At 42.9% G+C, this 19758-nt stretch overlaps 1 protein-coding gene across 4 annotated transcripts; it reads left to right on the forward strand.

Moving 5' to 3' along the window:
• The first annotated feature begins 1948 nt into the window (after positions 1–1948).
• On the forward strand, positions 1949–18471 carry LOC121928903 (serine/threonine-protein kinase Sgk1). Of its 4 annotated transcripts, none has more exons than XM_042464221.1 (12): positions 1949–2228; positions 10838–10913; positions 11921–11996; positions 12721–12825; positions 13486–13569; positions 13680–13811; positions 14105–14217; positions 14608–14731; positions 15138–15233; positions 15662–15817; positions 15947–16036; positions 17099–18471. In XM_042464221.1, the coding sequence occupies exons 1-12, from the start codon at positions 2195–2197 to the stop codon at positions 17264–17266; spliced, it is 1254 nt and encodes a 417-aa protein (XP_042320155.1). In that variant the 5' UTR covers positions 1949–2194; the 3' UTR covers positions 17267–18471. The 4 variants fall into 4 exon arrangements, with proteins under 4 accessions (XP_042320155.1, XP_042320161.1, XP_042320169.1 ...); XM_042464227.1 differs by lacking the exon at positions 1949–2228 and adding an exon at positions 2304–2450; XM_042464235.1 differs by lacking the exon at positions 1949–2228 and adding an exon at positions 7219–7348.
• Positions 18472–19758: the final 1287 nt, after the last annotated feature.

Below are 19758 nucleotides of genomic sequence, written 5' to 3' on the forward strand. Positions count from 1 at the left end.
CCTATCTGCCACTCGCAGCAAAGGCCCGGCGCCGGGGAAGCGCTGCTGCTGCTGGGGCCCATCTGCCGACTGTCTGTCGGGGGAGAGGAAGCCAGGCGACGGGGCGGCCGACAGCCAGGCTTCCAAATGGCGGAGGCGGGGAAAGCCCTGCGTGTCTCTCGCTTTCCGCTTCGGAAGCGCTGCGGCGGGCGGCGGGTGCCAGGGCTGGGAAAGAGGGCGCCTGACAGGGAGGGAAGCTCGCCTCTTTCCTCCTCAGCGACACAGATGGCTCTGGGAGCCTGGCTGTCTCCTCCTCGGCTGCTCAAAGGAGCGGAAGTGGAAGCGGCCGTGACGTCACGAGGGCCCTTCAGCGCAACTCGAGTGGGAGCCATTTTGTGGTTCCCCCTGTTAGCCCTTACATCCGGGCAACAGAGGCCAGGCAGCACTCTGTGTGTGTATACACACACACACAACACACAGTGTGGACCCTTGGCATCATCATCAGTTATAAACTCTTCTAGAACATGACCACATAGCCCAAAAAACCCACAAAAATTATTAATTATTATTATGTTATTATATTCCACCTCTCTCCCAATATTTCTTATTCTGTTTGGAATATTTTCAAGCCATGGATGCTTGAATCTGGATATGGAGGGTTGTGTGTGTGTGTGTAGATAAATAAATATATCCAAAAGGTCGTCATGGGTCAAAATTGACTCGAGGGCGGTTAACGACAGCAAGAAATATATATAGATATGTGTTTGTGTGTGTGTGAGTGCATGGTGGAGGTTGGATTGGATGGCCCATGTGGTCTCTTCCAGCTCCATGATTCTATGATAAGTAGATACAGAAATATATACTTTGTGCCTCCAAGTAATTTTTGATTTATGGTGATGCTGAGGTGAAGCAGTCATAGGGTTTTCTTCACACACTCACATATGTGTGTGATTGTGAGTTTCTGCATGATGGGGTTGGACAGGATGGCCCTTGTGGGCTTTTCCAACTCTATGATTCCATATATGTGTGTATGTACCTCCAAGTCATTTTTTATTTATGATGACAGCCTAAGCCAAACCTATCATAGGGTTTTCTTGGCAAGGTTCTTCAGAGGAGGGTTATCATTACCATTTTCTGAGGCTGAGAGTGTGTGACTTGACCAAGGTAGCACAGTGGGTTTTTATGCTCGAGTGGGGAATCAAACCCTGATCTCCAGAGTCACAGTCCAGCACTCTGTGTGTGTGTGTGTGTGTGTGTACAGTAGATAGAGATAGATAGAGAGAGAGAGATAGACAGATAGCGGAGCCATTGTTGGGCTATGACTGTGGAGACTATGGTTCAATCCCTGCTCCATCATGGCAATTTACTGGGTGATCCTTGACAAGCCACACAGTCTCTCAGCTTCAGAGGATGGCCATAGCAAGCCTACTTTGAAAAAACTTGCCAAGAATAGAAACCCCCATGATAGGTTTGCCTTAGGGTCACCATAAGTCAGCAACAAGAGTTATTCAGCCTGATCTGGTGCCTTACCAAACTACAAATGACTCTATGTGGGATATAGTCATGGTAGTTAAAATGGTATCAAAGTGCTTTATTTCCACAGCATAGCTATACCCATTGTGACCCTTTCTAGACATTAACTTTACATTAGTCGTGGGCTTTTTAAAGATTGCACACATGCTCCGTCTGCATCCCTCACAGCCTTGTGTTTTCTTCTCTCCTCCTTTCCTTCCATCCTAAATTGTGTTTTGATTCAAGTCTTCCCAGGATCCTCTTGCTGATGCATCAGATACAAGAGACCTGCATTTCTAGTTGCTGCACTGGGTGTGTGAGCCAATGTGTGGGCACAGTGTGTGTGTGTGTATAATAAGCAAGTGATGGTTTCAGTAAATTTCAGGGTTGTGTTGCAACAACGTGGCTAATGTTGAACTGGAGTCCTCCGGTATGTAAATCACCTTTAAATACAAGGTTCATAAACTGGGCAGCCAGATCAGCTCGTTTCTTTTATTTCATTGCCCGCCTCCCTTTAAGCTGACTGGGTGAGAGCAGCCCAAAGAAGGAGACGTTTTTTGCGAGGAATTATAAGAAACCAAAGAACAGGCATTATAAGAAACCCAAAACAGGAATTATAAGAAACCAAAGACAGAACAGTGACTGCTCCTGGCTGTTGTAGTGGGATCTTAAAAGAGGAGAGAGGAAGAAGAGAAAGCCGGTCATGAGAGGGAAAGAAGAGAAATCTTCCCTGAAAGGTTGGTTAATTATTATTTTCTTGCTAGATTTTCAACTGAAGGTGTTTCAAGGGGGAGAAAAATGTTGGTAACAACTTTGAACTTCAGAGATGGTGGAAGAAGGAGAGGCTTTTACTCTCTGGTGCTGAGGCTGGCATAATTACACCACTTGCTTCTTTTTAAATAATTTTATCCGGTCAGGCGAAACTAGGATGGAAGGCTCCCTTGTCTTTGGTGCAACTGGTAAGGATTAGTTTAGGGCCTATTTCTCATATCTAAAAAGAAACTGAGCAGAGTGGATGGATGGACAGTGTGTAGGAAGATGCAACACCCAAGTAGAGTTCCTTAAGGGAAACTGTGCCTGATCCTACTGTTGTTGTGTACCTTCATTTCTAACTTATTGTGATCCTAAACAGAGGCTGAATGGCCATTTGTTTGGGGGTGCTTTAATTGTGTCTTCCTGCATGGCAGGGGGTTGGATTGGATGGCCCTTGGGGTCTCTTCCAACTGTATGACTCTATGGTTCTGTGAGTCTAAGGCAAACCTATCATGAGGTTTTCTTGGCAAGTTTCTTCAGAGGGTCAGTGGACCCTTGTTATACACTGGGTTTTGGTTCCAAGATCCCCCGTGGATAACAAAATCCGTGGATGCTCAAGTCCCATTAAATATAATGACATAGCAAAATGGTGTGCCTTATAAAAAATGGAAAATCAAAATTTGATATTTGAAATTTATACTTTTTTTAAACAATTTCAAACCGTGGATGCTTGAATCTGTGTATAAAAAATCTGTGTATAAGAAAGGCCGACTGTATTTGTCATTATCCTCTGAGGCTGAGAGAGTATGACTTGATTAAGGTCACTCATTGGGTTTCCATGGTCAATCCTGGATTCGAATCCTGGTCTCCAGATCCATAGTCCAATGCTCAAACTACTCCAGCACACTGGCTCTATCAGATCCTACTAGTCCTGAGCAAATCTCTGGAAATGCTGTGTTCAGTCTTGGGGGCTTCCAGATTTTTAAAGAAGCTTTTGTAGGAAAGGTGGAAGGAACAAGAGACAGGACAATGGCCAAATGATTCAGTTCAGTTTTATGAACTACAGGACAAAGTACACAAGGATTGCTAATGTACAGTGCTGGAATTATGTGCCAGCCAAGCAAGTGGCAATTTAGAGCCTTTTACAGTCAATAGCTTCTAAAAACAAACAAACAAAAAAACCCAATCACCTGTTAGAATATTTTGGGGTTAGTAATCTGGAGCTTCTTAAAGTAGATATAGGTTAGGGGCCTCAACATGTCTTAATCTGGCCCTTTCTCTTAAAGAATATGGGACAGATACAGTTCAGATCACTGGTCCACTTGGCTCAGAAGTGTCACTATACCAGAAGCTAGTAGCTCTTCAGAACTTCAGGCAGGAGTACTTGAGACTTGAACTTGGGACCTTCTGAATGCAAAGTATGTGTTTTTTACTGAGTACCCTTTCCACCTCTTTGGAGATGCCTGTCTGCCGTCATTACTGAAATATGTTTGCACTGTTTTGTGGTATTCCTATCACTACCTTTGCCACTCTGTGACAGGGAAACAAATGGAAAAGCATGTCCAGGGCTTTCCTTCTTTTCCATAAAATTGAGTGGGGTTAAATGAATGGGAAGAACCAGAGTTCAGTTGTTTTGAATCCAGAAAGTCTAATCCTGAGTCTGTGGAATCTCTACATTACAACCGCTACAATATGTAGCACTAATGTTGATGAGGAAGCCCTCTGCTTGACCTGGGAATAAGTTACTTTTTTGGAATTTCAACATACACACACACCAGCATGGACACTGAACATACTGTGGAAGAAATTCTGAGACTTGTAGCCTTTAAAAGTAACTTATCCCAACTTTGATCTTGAGTGCCTTTGCCATGGGCTGGAGATTAATAGTGTACCTTCAGTGCACTGAACAATTCACCCACCTTAAACATGGAATATTATAAGGCGTCCAGCCATCCTCTCCCATTTGAATTCTCCCAACTACTTTTTCCAATATTTTTTTCTTACAGAAGATCTGTTAAGCAGGGTAAGGGCTACACAATCTCTGTTAACAGGTAGTGCTGTAGGGGCATCCTTTGCCTGACTTGGTCTAAGGCAGCTTCCTGTGTCCATGGATCATTAAAGGAGAACCTCCTTAAGCACATTTCTCCTGTAAGGAAACTTGAGAGCAAGTTGTTCGTATCTGTTTCATGTACCAATGGAATGTTGTGGTTATCAGACTAGGACTTGAAAAATCCAACCTCAAGTCCCCTCTCAGCCATACTAGGTGACTTTAGGGAAGTCATTCCTGCTTAGGTTGATGTACTTCACAGGGTTGTTGGGAGGATAGTGTCAGAGAAGGGACAGGGCTCATTGGAGGAAATGTGTGAAAAAAATGTAACTAACATAAAATTAATAACAACAACAGTCCCAAACACCTGGTAGACTGCGAAACTGATTGTGATTATGATAACGATAATACAGTGGGGCCCTATAATGTAAGGGCAGGCAAGTGACTTGCATTTGCTGGCTGTTGTTGGACTATAACTCCCATTAGCCTCTAATCAACATGCTGCAATTTGCCCAGCCCCTTTTTAGAGTGTAGGCGCAGTTCATTGAAAAGCGTGTGTAAGAGAGTTTTAGCTCTGGAGTAGCACCAGAATTCAGAGACATAGTGGGGTTAATTTGGAATTTCAGTATGGAAAGGGATCTTGTAGCACTCTTACAGATCTCAAAGGGATCTTTGAGACTAAACGTATGAAAGAAGTAGTAGCATAAGCTTTCATAGACTTGGGATGCGTCTACTCTGTAGTAATAGTGCAGTCTGACACCACTTTAAGCACTATATCTCCATTCTATGGAATCCTTGTATTTGTACTTTTACAAGGTCTTTAGTCTTCTCAGCCCAAGAGTGCTGGTGTTTCGCAAAACTACAAATCCCAGGATTCTGCAGGATGGAGACATGGCACTTAAAGCAGTGTCAGGCTGCATTATTTACACAGTGAAGATACCTCTCCTTGTTCTTCTCAACTGCATCTGAGTAAGTAAATGTAAGCCTTTGAAAGTGTACGCTAAACTTCCTTGGCACAATAACATCCAGAATCCACAACACAGTGCTGCGGTACCTTTATCGAGACAACCAGAACGCACAAAATTCATGTTGTAAGCTCCATGGGCTGCTTCATCAGGCAAATGTGTTAAAAATCAGGAGTTTTTTGGAACATGTATTTTGGTTAAGTGATAAAAGTATCACCGTTCTGTGCATTTTGGATGTTATGGTCCTTTGGTATATGATCCACACAGCTACCTCTGAATGTGGTTCTTTGGCACAGTTAGTCTCAAGATCCCTTTGCATTACCTTTTGCATTACCATTACAGTGTATCACCAGTGATCAGGAGAGCAGTACCCAGCCGAAGGAGGGAATAACTGAGGGAATGAATGAAATCACGAGGGAAGGTTTAGGAACTTGCCGGGGGCAGCTGAAGAGGAGGAGTCCCTTCCACCACGTTTTCCAAACTGTGCTTTTCATAGGCGGTGCCAGTGGCCTTGCACATTGCTTGCAGTGTGCTTCTTGAATGTTTTGCAAGGCTTGGGTTACTAGAGGTGGTTCCAGGGAGCAAGGCTTGGTGTTTCCTGTGGAGGGGAATACCTCTGGGAAATGTAAAGGGCAGCAGCAGGAGGAGGAGATGTACCAGAAACAAATAGAGGAGCAAAGCACAGCTTGATATCCATATGAGTTTAAGAATTAATTTATTTATGAATTCAGGGGTAGCTATGTTGGCCATACAGCACCCTAAATCCACAAATCAGCGCTACCTTTATTGGCCCAACAAAAGGCACAAAATAAATGATATAAACTTTTTAAACTCGCCAGTGGCACTTTGAAAACTTGCATCATGCATTTTGTGTCTTTAGGTGGGCCGATAAAGGTAGCACTGTTCTGTGGATTTGGGCTCTCATTGCAATTTATTTATGACGTCACTTTATGAGGGACTATAGCTCTCACAGAGCTATATAGAGCCAGTGTGGTGTAGTGGTTTGGGTGTTGGGGTGGGAAACTGGGAGACCAGGTTGGCTTGGCCATGTAAACCCACTAGGTGACCTTGGGCAAGTCACACTCTCAGCTTCAGGGGAAAGCAATGGCAAATCCGCTCTGAACAACTCCTGGCATGGCTGTTTGAAGGCACCTCCTGTTCACTTTCATTGAAGGCTGCTTGATTATGCAAACTCTGGCTGCATTTGCACTGCAGCAATAATCCAGTTTGACACCACTTTAAACGCCAAGCCTTAATGCTGTGGAATTATGGGAATTGTAGTTTTGTGAGACATTGTCTTCTCTGGCAGACAGCTCTGGTGCCACAAGAAATGACAGTTCCCAGAATTCCCTAGCATGGAGTTATGGCAAGTAGAGCCGTGTCAAACTGGATTGTTTCTGCAGTGAGGATGCCGCCCCAGCCAACTCCATACATCAACAAACCCCACGTGTTTTGCAACAGTGGCAAGAGGGAGAGAGGCAGGCTGTCCCAATGGGCACATTGCGTTCTTTCTTGAACGATTGTGCAAAATGAAAAGAAAGGAAAAATTGTGGGCTGAGTCAACTTTCTCTCCTTCCCCTCCCCTCCCCTCCTCTTTTGCAAACATGGAGATTTCCATCACTTCTCTCCCATTCATCTCAGCACGTTTGCATTTTTTTAAACAAAATACATGTGTGTCCATTCTTTTCCCAATGTTTTAAGAAGGCGTTTTGGCATTTATTCCAGGCAGCAATGAATGCCTAGGCCCAGCCGATTGCCTCGAAGCGCTTGTTGGTGGGAGGGGGCCCTGTTTCTGGTGTTAAGAAAGCCAGGCCAGGGCAGGAAATCTGAAATTCCTCTGAGTCACTCCCTCCCTGTGGTGCCTTGACAGAAAAGCCATTTGCTTATCAAGCTGCATCCCAAAGCCAGCCCAGCTGCCTTTAGTGCCCAACAAAGGTCCACTGGAGAGTGAGTGGGTTTCCTTGGGCTCTGCGATTCTCAGCTCCCTTGATACGGGGCCAAACCCCCCCAAAACTGACATCAGGAGATTTGAGGCGGACAAGAAATTGCTGAAGCTGCCAGGAAAGAAAAAAAAGAGTCATCTAGGACTTTGGTAAGGCACTGCCCTGCTGTGTGTGATGTGTAGGCAAAACTCCCTTTTCCGTCTCTGTATTGATGCCCTGCAGCCAAAGTAGACCTTTGCCTTGTTGTTCTTGTGTGCCTCCAAGTCATATTTGACTCAGGGTGGCCCTAAGGATTGTAGGATTTTCTTGGCAAGTTTCTTCAGAGGGGGTTTGCCGTTGCCATCCTCTGAGGCTGAGAGAATATGACTTGCCCAAGGTCACTCAGGGGTTTTTGGTGTTTGAGATGGGATTTGAACTCTGGTCACCAGAGTCCAATGCTCAAAGCATTACTCTGTGCTGGCCCTTTGCCTCCCTGCCAGTAAACTCTCTGGGTCATTTAAAGTGGTCATTAACCCTCCCTGCCCCCTGCCTTTCTTTGGGGGAAAGATTCTTTTGAAGCTATTTGCTTCCAGCTTTGTGATGCTGCCAACAGATGCAACTAATGGACAAACTATGTCCTCTTGCCACAATGACAACGCTCTTTGGCAGTTAATAAATACCATCAGATAAGAGGAAATCATTTTGATTCTAGCGGCTGCTGTATTTCACTAGACAATTCTTTCTTTTGGTTTGAGGTGTATATTTCCTAAAGAAAAAGGGCCCGCGGTGAAAAGAGCTTGTTTGTTTTTGAGAAAGGGAACTCTGCTCGGAGGCTGCAGGTCTGAAGCTATACCAGAGTAGGGCCATATTTATTTATTTAATGTATATCCTGGTTTTCCTCCAATAAAAAAGAGCAAGTGTGGTGTAGTGGTTTGAATGCTGGATTTGAATCCAACCCTCAACCATGGAAATCCACTGGGTGACCGTAAGGAAATCACACTCTCTCAGCCCCAGAGGAAAGCAATGGCAAACCTCCTCTGAAGAAATTTTGCCAAGATAACCCCAGGATAGAGTCACCTTAAGTTGCACACGAAGGCACACAGCACATTGGTCCACTGTGAGATTCAAAATTGGTGCCAATTTTGAGCAGTCCTGGTTGACTGCTGGGATACGAACATACCCAAATACTAAAAATGCTGTTCTGTGTATGGTGTGACTATGGGTGAAATGGGGGTGGGAGTGGGAACTGTCACCTGATTCTTTTCATGGGTTCACTCAGGCATTATACCCACTGAGTTTTATGTGATCTAATTCCTGTCAGGGGGAGCTATTGATTTAGTAACTAATGTCAGAGACCCTCATCCACATTTAGGAATCCATGGCTTACCTGATTCTGGAAATCCCTGTGCCCTAATCTCCACAGGTCCGTGTGTGGGTTTGTGGGAGGGTTATTCAATCATTCAAATACTCCTCGATGAGCTCAAAAAGTATGCTTTTTGATTGTTTGGCATATTCCCCTCAAGAATAGTTTCCGGCACTAAGTAAAGGTTAAGCAAATATTCACCAAGCTTGATTAGCCAGAATGGAGAAGAATAGAAACTCCATGGTCAGGAGTTGTAAAACTGATGCTGAGGGCAAACAACCAGCAGAGTTACTTTCGTCATGATGTGGTTGTGAGTTTCCTCGGGGCCTGTGGTGGTGCTGGTGGCTGCGTGTTTTTGGGTGTCTCAAGGGCATTTTATGGTCTTTCTGGCATGAGCTGATCTCTGGGCCAGGAGCAGCCGTGAAATCCTGGATGTCAGCAGGTCTGGATCTAACAGGAGGCAGCAGAGGTTGGACAAGTGTCACTTGGTTTGCCTTGCACCTTCTAGCCAGCTGAAGTGGAGAATGCTGGCCTTGTGCCATCCTTAAAGAAAGATTTAACAGCCAGTCCAGTCTGCTTCTGTACACCAAATAGCAAGGGGCCTCTCTTTCTCCTTGGCCTCAGGACTGCCTTAAAAGAGGACTGTCCTTTTTTCAGGAACAAATATATGACCTGGTTGTTGTAGTTGTTGTGTGCCTTAAAGTTGTTTTTGACCTATAGCAAGCCTAAGGGGACCCTATCTATCATGGGGTTCTCCTGGCAATATTTGTTCAGAGGGGGTTTGCCATGGCCTTCCTCTGAGGCTGAGAGTGTGTGACTTGCCCAAAGTCACTCAGTGGGTTTCCATGGCTGAGCCAGGATTCAAACCCTGGTCTCTCAGTGTCCTAGTTCAACACTCAAAGCGCTACACCAGGCTGCCTCTAGATATCCCCTCATAAATAAATGACAGTAAGATCCCAAATCCACAAAACAGGGCTGCCTTTCTTGGCCCACCAGAAGGCCCCAAAGGCCTGATGCAAGAGAGGGCTTTCTTGGCAAGAGATGTCCAGCCTGGCTTTGCCCTGGTTAGCCAAATATTTAAAAACTTGGGGTGCCACGGACTCCGGATGGCTTTCTTTCAAAGAGAAGCCCAACCGGGCAGCTGGCCAGCAAGGGCAGGGGGAAGCTGTGTCCTTCCTGCTGTGGGGACTGCAACTCCCATCATCCCTAACCATCAGCAGGGCCTGCTACTTGTCCTCGAGTGATATTTGGGGAGGGGAAAGAAGGCTGTGGGGGCAGGAGAGCGGCCTTCCTCCTTTCAGGGATCTCCTTCAGGGGGTCCCCAACTTCACCCGAGGGCAGGTTTGGGCCCCCCTTCAGGAAGGGACTGGGTTCCTTTTCCTTTGCATTTTGGAGAAGCTTTGAGCTGCTCACATCTGTCCAAGGTGCCCCCCCCCAAAAAAAAATTGCAGTGTGCAAAAAAGGAAAAGAAGGGAAGAGGAAGAGGAGGTGGAAAAAGCCCCTTCCTCTCTTCTCTTCCAAAGGGAAAGGAAGGGCGAGCCGGGCGCCGTCTGGGTCGGGCGCCAAGGCTGGGGGGCAAGGCAAGGCAAGGCAAGGCAAGGCAAGGCTCCTCGGGGCTCCACCCCCTCCCTCCCTCCCAGACCTTGCCTATAAAAGCCCCACCGAAAAGCTCCGGAGCTGCAGAAAGGAGCTGAGAGCACAGAGAGGCTGTTTCCCGCAACTGCCTGGCTCCCCTTCCGCCTCCACTCGCTGCCCCTTCGCCCCTCTGCTCCGCGTCCTCCGGGGCTCCTGCGTCGGAGCATTTGGGATTGCCCTGATTGTTATTGTTATTGTTATTGCTCTTTTGGCCCGGCTTTGCCATGACGGTCAAAGCAGAAGCCGCGGCAGGATCCGCGTTAACTTATTCCAAGATGAGAGGGATGGTGACCATCCTCATTGGTAAGTTAGGAAAGAGAGAGAGAGAGAGGAAGGGAGCTATTCTATGGCCTCTGATCTCTTTTTTCTAGACCTTTCTGGTTTCTTTGTATTCCTTGAGGAAGCTTTTCTCCCGCCTTTCTCGCTCCCACAAGTGGGCTGCCAGGGGACTAGAGCCCCCCCCTTGTCTCTTCCAAAACTTTTAGGATGATTATTTCCTCGAATTCCCTCCCTTTCTCCATCCCTTTTTAGAGTCCTTTTTTAAAGGTGGTGCTGAGATCCAAGTGAAAAATCAAGCGTTTTTCAGCAGGTGAGGATGGATCTTGGCAATTTATTGACCGTCTTTCTCCTCCTTCTTCTTTTTCTCCTGTCGCCTTTGCAGCTTTCATGAAGCAGAGGAGAATGGGGCTGAACGACTTCATCCAGAAAATCGCCACCAACTCCTACGCCTGCAAGCAGTGAGTAGAGAGAGAGAGCGGGTCTGGGGCCTTTGCCAAAGCGGGGAGGGAGAGCTGGGAAAGGAAGGCTTGCAGTTCCAATGGGACCTTTGGAGATCTTTCCTGTACTGTCTTCTCAAAAGGGTGCTTCCTATTTCTCTTGGTCTAGTGGGGCTTGGCTCAGAAAGTTAGCAGTTTTAAAAATGATTAAGAATTAAAAATGCCTGGGTCCCAGCTGCTGTGATCTAAGCCCAGCACTTAGTACCTAGCAATACCTTTCATTGAAGTCAGTGCTAAATAGCGTAGTTCCCTTCCGTCTCCATTTTTGATTCAAGCAGGCTTTTAATGTATAATCGTCTCAAGGAGGCTTTTATGCAGTGTTTATGCCTTAAGTATGTTTTTAACTTTTGCGTGATTTATACTGTTTTTAGGTAGTTGGCTTTACTTGTTTTTTGCATCTTTATTGTAAAGTTTTTAAACTGGTTTGTTTGTTTTTGTGAGCCACCTTGGGTCCCTTTCTGGGAGAAAGGCGGCACAGAAATGAAATGAAATGAAAGAAACATTTTGGCAGAAAGATGGGGCATACATTTACAAATACAGCAGGATTATGCTGAAAGCAGTCTACTTGGCCTTTCAGCCACAGACGGCTGAAGAGAAGTTTAAAAAACCTCTCCCAAGTTCTGAAAGAATTGTATGTTGCTAAATGCAACTGTTTGGTTGGAGAAGGGGAAGAGGGGAAAGATAGCCAAAGGTTTAGATGTCCTGATTCTCCCCGCTCCTCTTCTAGACTCTGACCTTTAATTACAGAGGAACCGTCAGTCTCTTTGCGCAGGAAGGTTTGTTTCTGTCTCTGGTTTCATCTTTACCCTGAAATCTAAGAAGTTCTTTCAGTGGCTTTGAGTAGTTGGCAAAACTGGAACTTTCCTTCAGTCAAAGAGGATATTGAGCACGTCCTCTAGTGGTGACATGTTTCTGTATTCTTTGCTCTTGTGCAACTGTGCTAATTACCTTACCTTTAATCTCCGCAGCCCTGAAGTCCAATCTATTTTGAAGATCTCCCAGCCTCAAGAGCCTGAACTGATGAATGCCAATCCCTCTCCTCCGGTAAGTAGCCTCTCTTCTAAAGAAGAGTTTAATGAGTCAATAATAGAAACAGATTTAAAAACATAGTGTTGTCTCCATTGGCAATCCACTGTTTGTACTCAGGACACAGGACACGCTGTAGTCATGTAATCCAGAAAGGAGCTCAGTACACTAAAGGCAGAGTGTATCTTGCTTGAACCAGAAAATGTGGCAGAAACCTTTGTCGTTGTTAATAAATCATAATTTTCTGTCCCATGAATTTATTATTATTATTATTATTATTATTATTACCTTTTTTTACCAAATATCAGAACATATGCAATCAAAAGCAAATGATAAAACACAACAGTATAAAATGCTAAAATACTAGAACAGTATTCTAATATACTAAAAACAAAATCCTCATCAGTCACTACCTGTTTCAGCCCCCCTAGGCACACCCAGCAACTTAATCTGGTAAACTGAAGAGTTCTTCTAAACTTCTGAAGTTTAACAAAAACAAACAAACAGCTTCATTTATATACTGCTTCATACTGAACTGACAGTGTCTAAGTGGTTTACCACTTTAAGCTAATTTTGCTTTGCTTCTTAAAGCTGCCTAAACAATTTTTACTTAAAAAAAAAAAAACAAATACAAAAACCAAGATGTGAAGCATGTGTTTTTAAATAGTTTGTACTTGAGTATTTCACAACAAATATTAAGTATATCTTTATAAATATTGTTTTTCATCTTTGTTTATTGCAGCCCAGTCCATCCCAGCAAATCAATCTTGGCCCATCATCCAACCCCCATGCTAAACCATCAGATTTCCATTTCCTGAAGGTTATTGGAAAAGGCAGTTTTGGGAAGGTAAACTCAATCTTCATCTTGGTCATTTGGTTATGGCCTGTAATGTCTTAAACATTAGATTATTAGGAAGTTGACCTAGGGCATAGACTGTTGGTCTATTAGATTGTACTGTTAATACTAATTGGCAGTGCCTGTCTGGGGTTTCAAGCAGGAGGTTTTCTTGCCCTAGACCTGAGGCCTCCTATTCACAGAACATGTGTTATACCACTTCTTCTAAAGGTCTTGTCTCATGTCACTGGGGGAAACTCACTTGTTTAGAATTCAGCTCTATGAATCCCATTTTTGGAGAAAGGCAGGATATAAATCCCATAAATAAATAAAATATTTAAAGTGTCAGAGGTTTAACAAGAAGAAGCTAAGCACATAGGTGTGAGGTTGGGCATTTTGGAAAGATGTAGTTTTATCTTATAAAAAATACAGGGAGAAGATGTGGTTGGGATTGTAGGGGTCAAAGGGAGTTTTCTGTTAGCCGACTGTGCTACCCCGTAATGCCTCCTCCTATTATGCTGACTCATAGTCCAACACCATCAGCTCATCCAACAGTGCAGGGTAACACTAAAAGCCGGTGCCATGTTTATAGAAAGGACATAATTGTGAGTAGTTGTGCCATAATTCTGTTCCCCAGAACATCTGAATAATAGATTACTTGGTTTCTTTCAGGTTCTTCTTGCAAGGCATAAGGCAGAAGAACAATTTTATGCAGTTAAAGTCCTCCAAAAGAAAGCAATCCTGAAAAAGAAAGAGGTAACTATTGAACTGTTTCCCTTCCAAAGGCACACTCATATAGAAGAACAAGAGTCACAGATCACAGTGTTACTGAATACTAACTGGTGATTTGTTCTTCAATCCCTCAGGAGAAACACATAATGTCAGAACGCAATGTCCTACTGAAGAATGTCAAGCATCCTTTCCTGGTTGGACTCCACTTTTCTTTCCAGACGGCTGACAAACTGTACTTTGTCCTAGACTACATCAATGGGGGCGAGGTAAGCAAAAAGAAAACCCATAGAACCATAAGGGGGTGGGTAATGGATGCACTTTTGATGTTGCTTCTTCAGCATTGAAAGTCAGTCCTATGTGCAAAATTGTACTGTTTTGTTTATGGAAGGAAATTCTGGAGATGGAGTGTCTCCTGCTTTCTAATCTTTAATAGCAGGAAGGATTAATAGATCATTTCAAAAAATTATTGTCTTCAGGTCTATATGTTTGCATAAAATTAAATGTACTCTTTAAAATGCTTTTAGGGATCACTAACAGTCTTCTCCTTCATCTCTTGCAGTTGTTCTACCATCTCCAAAGGGAGCGTTGTTTCCTGGAACCAAGAGCTCGTTTTTATGCTGCTGAAATAGCCAGTGCACTGGGTTACCTGCATTCTTTGAACATTGTTTATCGGTGAGTGGACCTCTGGTTATGTACACACATAATCTTTGTGAAGACTGACAGTTAGGGTCTAATGTACAGTAATATTAGTATTCCATATATGGGTGTCCCAAGGACCTTATCAGCTATGTTTGCCAAGATGCTGTTGGTGGGAGCTGGAATCAGTGTAGCACAATTGTTCAGGGATGATTTCACTTCTGGGTTATGGTTAGAACCAATGGATATTTTATATATTACCTTGTAAACTAAATTCTGTTTGAGGGTAGTATTTTGGGGACACTGTTGAAACTAATTACAAAAGAACTACATTAAAAATTGATACACCAATCCCTTATTTAGGGCACTAATAGTAAAGGTTGAGACCAATAGTCTGAACTTTGTGTTTGCCTTTCTTTCCCACAGAGACTTGAAGCCAGAGAATATTTTGCTTGATTCTCAGGGCCACATTGTTTTGACTGACTTTGGACTCTGCAAAGAGAACATAGAGCACAATGGCACAACTTCTACATTTTGTGGCACTCCTGAGGTAGGTCTTTATACTTCTGCTTTATCCATATGAAGATGATGAATTGACCCAAAGGTCAATTCTAGGAGGAGGAATTTTCCAGTTAGGAAAAAAGGGCATTTTAAACTCATTAGGTGAGAGATTACACCAATTATGATCTTTGAGGGAGGTAAATAGCACCATTATATAGCAGTGCCCTGCAGATGCTAGTTCCTATATAAATTAATTATGTTGTCAGGACATTCTTGGTCCTCAGTCCACCTGTGTAGGCACTATCTATTTCTCTGAAATACATCAATCAAAAGAATGTGAGTCTCTGAGCTTAGCCTTGGTCTTGTATGTTCTTGGTTGTGTTACTTTTTGTCCAAATTAATCTAATATTCCCTTTCCTTTATTTATTTATTTTTTTATTTTTTATTTTGTCTAGTACCTTGCCCCTGAAGTCCTTCATAAGCAACCCTATGACCGGACTGTGGACTGGTGGTGCCTTGGAGCAGTCTTGTACGAGATGCTGTATGGACTGGTAAGCCAGGATTGAAAACAATTAATTACATAAGAATGCCAGCAGTATTTCCCTCTATAGAAGTTACACCAGGATGGCCAAACTTTGGCTCCACTGAAAATTTGTTCTTTGTTAATTTCAGTGGATGCACCATTTCTTTTGGGGCTCCTTGAACCCTGTAGTCTTGGTGGTTAGAGAAAAAACAAATTAATGTAATTACACAAGAATGGAGGGCGGGGTTTATACGAGGAGGGTTCTTATGTAAGACAAGTGGCATATCCAGACCTTGGAAAACATAATTTTTTTGACATCTAGTACCCCTCAGCAAGCATGGCCACTGGTTCTCAATAATCATAAGCACCTTATTATCTATGAATCAAATAAGAATTAAAATTCAGTCCAGCGTTCTAGGTATTAACTGTTTGTCTGCCTTCTTTTTGTCTTTCCAGCCCCCTTTCTACAGCAGAAACACAGCAGAAATGTATGACAACATTTTGAACAAACCTCTGCAGCTAAAGCCAAATATCACCAATTCTGCTAGACACCTTTTGGAAGGTCTTTTGCAAAAGGACAGGACCAAGAGACTAGGTGCAAAGGAAGACTTTGTAAGTATAATCTTGAGAACTCTTGAGAGGTGGGGAAGAAGAATGGGCATTTTCGGAAGTTGGCCTGGCTAGGCCTGTCTCCTTCAATTACTCTTGTCTAAATTGATCTAATTTCCATTTCCTGAACAGATGGAGATTAAGAATCACATCTTCTTCTCCCCAATTAACTGGGATGATCTCATTAATAAGAAGATTACACCCCCTTTTAACCCAAATGTGGTAAGTATTTCTTCTAATTATAGGACAGACAGGGAGGGTGGTGGGGCTTTTTTCTATTTATACTGGGGGTGTCCAGAGGCTAAAGATAATAATAACCAGCAGGATTTTTAAAGAATGCTTAAACATATTACCAGGGTGACCTCGAAGAGACAATCAAACAGGTGTCAGGTTTAAAATGCCATTGTCAATTTATGTGTGGGAGGAGGCATGCAAGTTCAGCTTGCCCAATGTATAGCATTTTAGATAGCTCTTCTTTTTAACAAGGCCTTACAGCAGACCTCTGAGCTGGGATTTCATTATTGTTAGCTTAGGGAGCAGATAGCTGGATTTGCAATTGCTCATGCTTTAAAATATTGTACCCATGGCTTGTAGTCTGAGGGGGGGCACCCTCCCTGCCATTTTGGGGTGAGACATCCCCCCTACTTTGAAATAGACTACTGTCACCCAGCTCAAGTGCAATAGTGCTTCAAGCTCTACTTACTCCCTTGTTAATGTGTTTAGGTCTGCAGTCCTAGAGTTTTGAGCTATTTCTACACAGGAGTTGTGCATAAGCTCTCAGCCTTTCAAATCAGAGTTCCATCGTACATAACACAGTGGCCATCCTTAATGGTTGATGAACATGGCCTCTGGATAGTTGATGATGTGTAACCAACATTCCTGTAGAACTAATTGCTGTTGCCTGAATGTAGAGAATTTAGAATAGGGCTGAGAAATGTGTTGCCTTGTAACTGTTGGACTGCAACTCCCATCAGCCCTAGCCAGCATGTCTAATGTGGATGGATGATAGAAATTGCAATCCAACTTCTGAAGGGTCAGAGGTAGCCCACCTTTTATTTAGAACATAGTAGTTATTTGGAACCATTTTGGGAAGTGTTGACAAAGAAAATGAATAGAAGAATTGTTTTATATGGGGGGGGGGGCAGTTTGATAGCATGGCATGAAAGGATTTGTGAAAGTTGGGCGTCTATGAGAGCAGCCCTATGAGTCCTCAGAGTTGATTATAGATCTGCACATTCTTCATGGTCCACCATTAACAACCACCACCTTTCTTTGTTTTCTCAGAGTGGCCCCAATGACCTGAGGCACTTTGACCCTGAGTTTACAGAGGAGCCAGTCCCAAACTCAATTGGCCAGGCTTCTGACAGTATCCTCATCACTGCCAGTGTCAAGGAGGCAGCTGAAGCTTTTCTGGGCTTTTCCTATGCTCCTCCCATGGATTCTTTCCTGTGAATTTCTACAAGCAATTTCATTCTTCCATCCTTTCATCCTGTTTATTTTTTTTTTTAAATGACCTTTCTGTTGGCCTTCTGGTTGAGCTGCCAGTGGTCCAGTCACCTTGAAAGATAAAAATTTGCACATCTTCCCACACTGTGTGGCAGCTTTCCAGCCTTAATTTCAACTGTAATGCTGTGTTCGCTGGAAACTTTTTGTTGATCTTTACCTGTTGCCATGGTTTGTTTGGAAGAGCACATCTACAGACCTGCAAACATTTTACTTCCAGTTCTTCCCACTCCAAAGTGGTGCTATATCTTCTTTGGAAATTTTTTGTTTTGTTTAAAAAAGAATGAAGAAAAACAGTGACTGCTGCCATAGGCTGCCATAGATTGTAAGCATACGAACAAGACTGTGTGTATTACTGTTATTTGGAGAGAACGTTCTGAAAAGTCTAGCTTTGAAGATCTTGCTGGATATGATGAGGATTTTATGAAAATGTGCCTTTTTTCCCTGAAGAGATCTTGGACGCTCCAAAGCTTTTCCTGTCACAGAGTGTTTTCTTGATTCACACGTGTGAGTGTGTGTGTGCGCGTGTGTATGGGTTTGCTATGTAGACAGTGGTATGAGTGGTATACATATTTGCAAGTGGACTTAGTTCAGAAGCATCAGTGTGACATTTGCAGAACATTACAATGTGGGGCATTGTTTGTTCCTTCCATATTTGGAAGACAATACATGTAAATAATATTTTTTTTTACTAAAATATGTAAAATAAAAGACAACCGTATACAGTGAACATCTAAAACTATCAAGAGGGGCTTCAATGACTTGTATCCCAAATGCTTGAAGAAAGCATTGCTGCTATGGAAATATATAATATATTTCTATTTTTAGAAAGGATTTCTATGGACCAAAATGCCCCAGCTGCAGTCTGTCAAAGTTGTTGGTTTAGTTCATTGTTATTTTTTTGTTCATCATCTGTAAAATTGGGCATTATTTATGGTTTGTAAAAAAAAAGTTTGCATTCCTGGTTGTATGTATTTGTAAAAAAAGACTTGTACAGTTGGTTGCAATGCTAAATGTATATTTAAAAGGAAAAAAATTAAAGGCTTATAATGTATACCACCATTTTAATGTACTTAACATGATTATAATATGTACCATTTTTTGTGACCAAACCTGCTGGTTTGCAATAAAATCTTGGACAATATTTCTCTAAATGCTGTCGCTACTTCCTTTATATAGTCATTCAGTGCATTTGCATTTCCTCTGAACCATTGGCCTTTCAGCATTTTCCATCACTATTTACTTTTTATTAGCTAACAGATTGTACCTTTCTTCCCATGACCTCAGTACCACTCCCCTACTCCCCACAACAACCCAAACATTATCTAGTCAGTTTTAAGTCTTAGTAACTTAAGAGTTGCAGTTCACCACTACACTCCTGTACATGTTTCAAAACGTAATTACTGTAGTAATTAAAAGTTATGAATTCAGATTATTAAGCCAAGATATATGAGAAAAAGCTAGAGAAAAAAAATCCTTTAAATGACATGCCATTGGAAAAAATCTATGACCTGTACTAAATGAGAGCCAGCATGGTGTAGTGGTTTTGAGTGTTGGACTGGGACTGCGGCAGATCAGGGTTTGAATCCCCACTTGGCCATAAAAACTTATTGGCATAGAAATCTTTGAGCAAATCACACTCTTATCCTCGAAGGCAATTCCTTTCAGAACAAAGTTTGCTGATATCCCATGATAAGGTTGACATAAGTCTTAAATGACTTGAACACAACAGTTATCCTAAATACTGACAGTCCAGACATATTTTTGTTAGCAGAAAAATCCTATGCCATGGAAATACCTGACCAAAATTGGTGAGACTGGTCAATAGTCTATACCTGATATCCTTCCCAATTAAGGCTTGTCACTGGACCCCAAAAGCTGGGGAGAAGGGAATATAAGTGCCAGTAGTGCATGTTGGGACAATGAAAGTTTGTTAAAAGGTATTTGGGAAGTAACATGTTCCAACCCCTTGTCATAAGGGCAATTATAGCCTACATAATCTGCAATATGTAGGCTATAACTGCAGCATCCTTGATAGAGATCTAGCTTGCCTCTTCTTAAACACTTCCAGGAAAGGGGAATCCCTGTGGCTGTCTTCATCCTAATGTTGAAATCTGCTTTTCTGGAACATCCTGACCTCGAGAATGAGAGGGAACAAGTTTTCACCATCTTCAATATGACATCTCTTCAGATAATTGAAGACCCCCTAGGACATCTAAACTTCTCTCCTTGTGGCAAAATGTATCCACGGGCCTTTTCATACCACACATTTATCACATGATATGTCACTTTAATTGCCATGACAATATCCTATGGAATCCTAGGATCTGCAGTTTAAGGAAGGGCATGCAGAATTTTGAGGCAGGGAGATCTAGTACATCACCAAACCACCTACACCAGGATTTCACAGGATGCTGCCATAGCAGTTAAAGTAGAATCAT

Source organism: Sceloporus undulatus, chromosome 1 (assembly GCF_019175285.1).
Source record: "Sceloporus undulatus isolate JIND9_A2432 ecotype Alabama chromosome 1, SceUnd_v1.1, whole genome shotgun sequence".
Classification (NCBI taxonomy): Eukaryota; Metazoa; Chordata; class Lepidosauria; order Squamata; family Phrynosomatidae; genus Sceloporus; species Sceloporus undulatus.

What these genes read in the sequence shown, in the direction of transcription:
- LOC121928903 (XM_042464212.1), top strand. Translation starts at nt 10,401, where the DNA reads ATGACGGTCAAAGCAGAAGCCGCGGCAGGATCCGCGTTAACTTATTCC. An exon ending in GATGGTGACCATCCTCATTG is followed by an intron (nt 10,480 to 10,837) that starts GTAAGTTAGGAA and finishes TCGCCTTTGCAG; the next exon opens with CTTTCATGAAGCAGAGGAGA. An exon ending in GAAAAGGCAGTTTTGGGAAG is followed by an intron (nt 12,826 to 13,485) that starts GTAAACTCAATC and finishes GGTTTCTTTCAG; the next exon opens with GTTCTTCTTGCAAGGCATAA.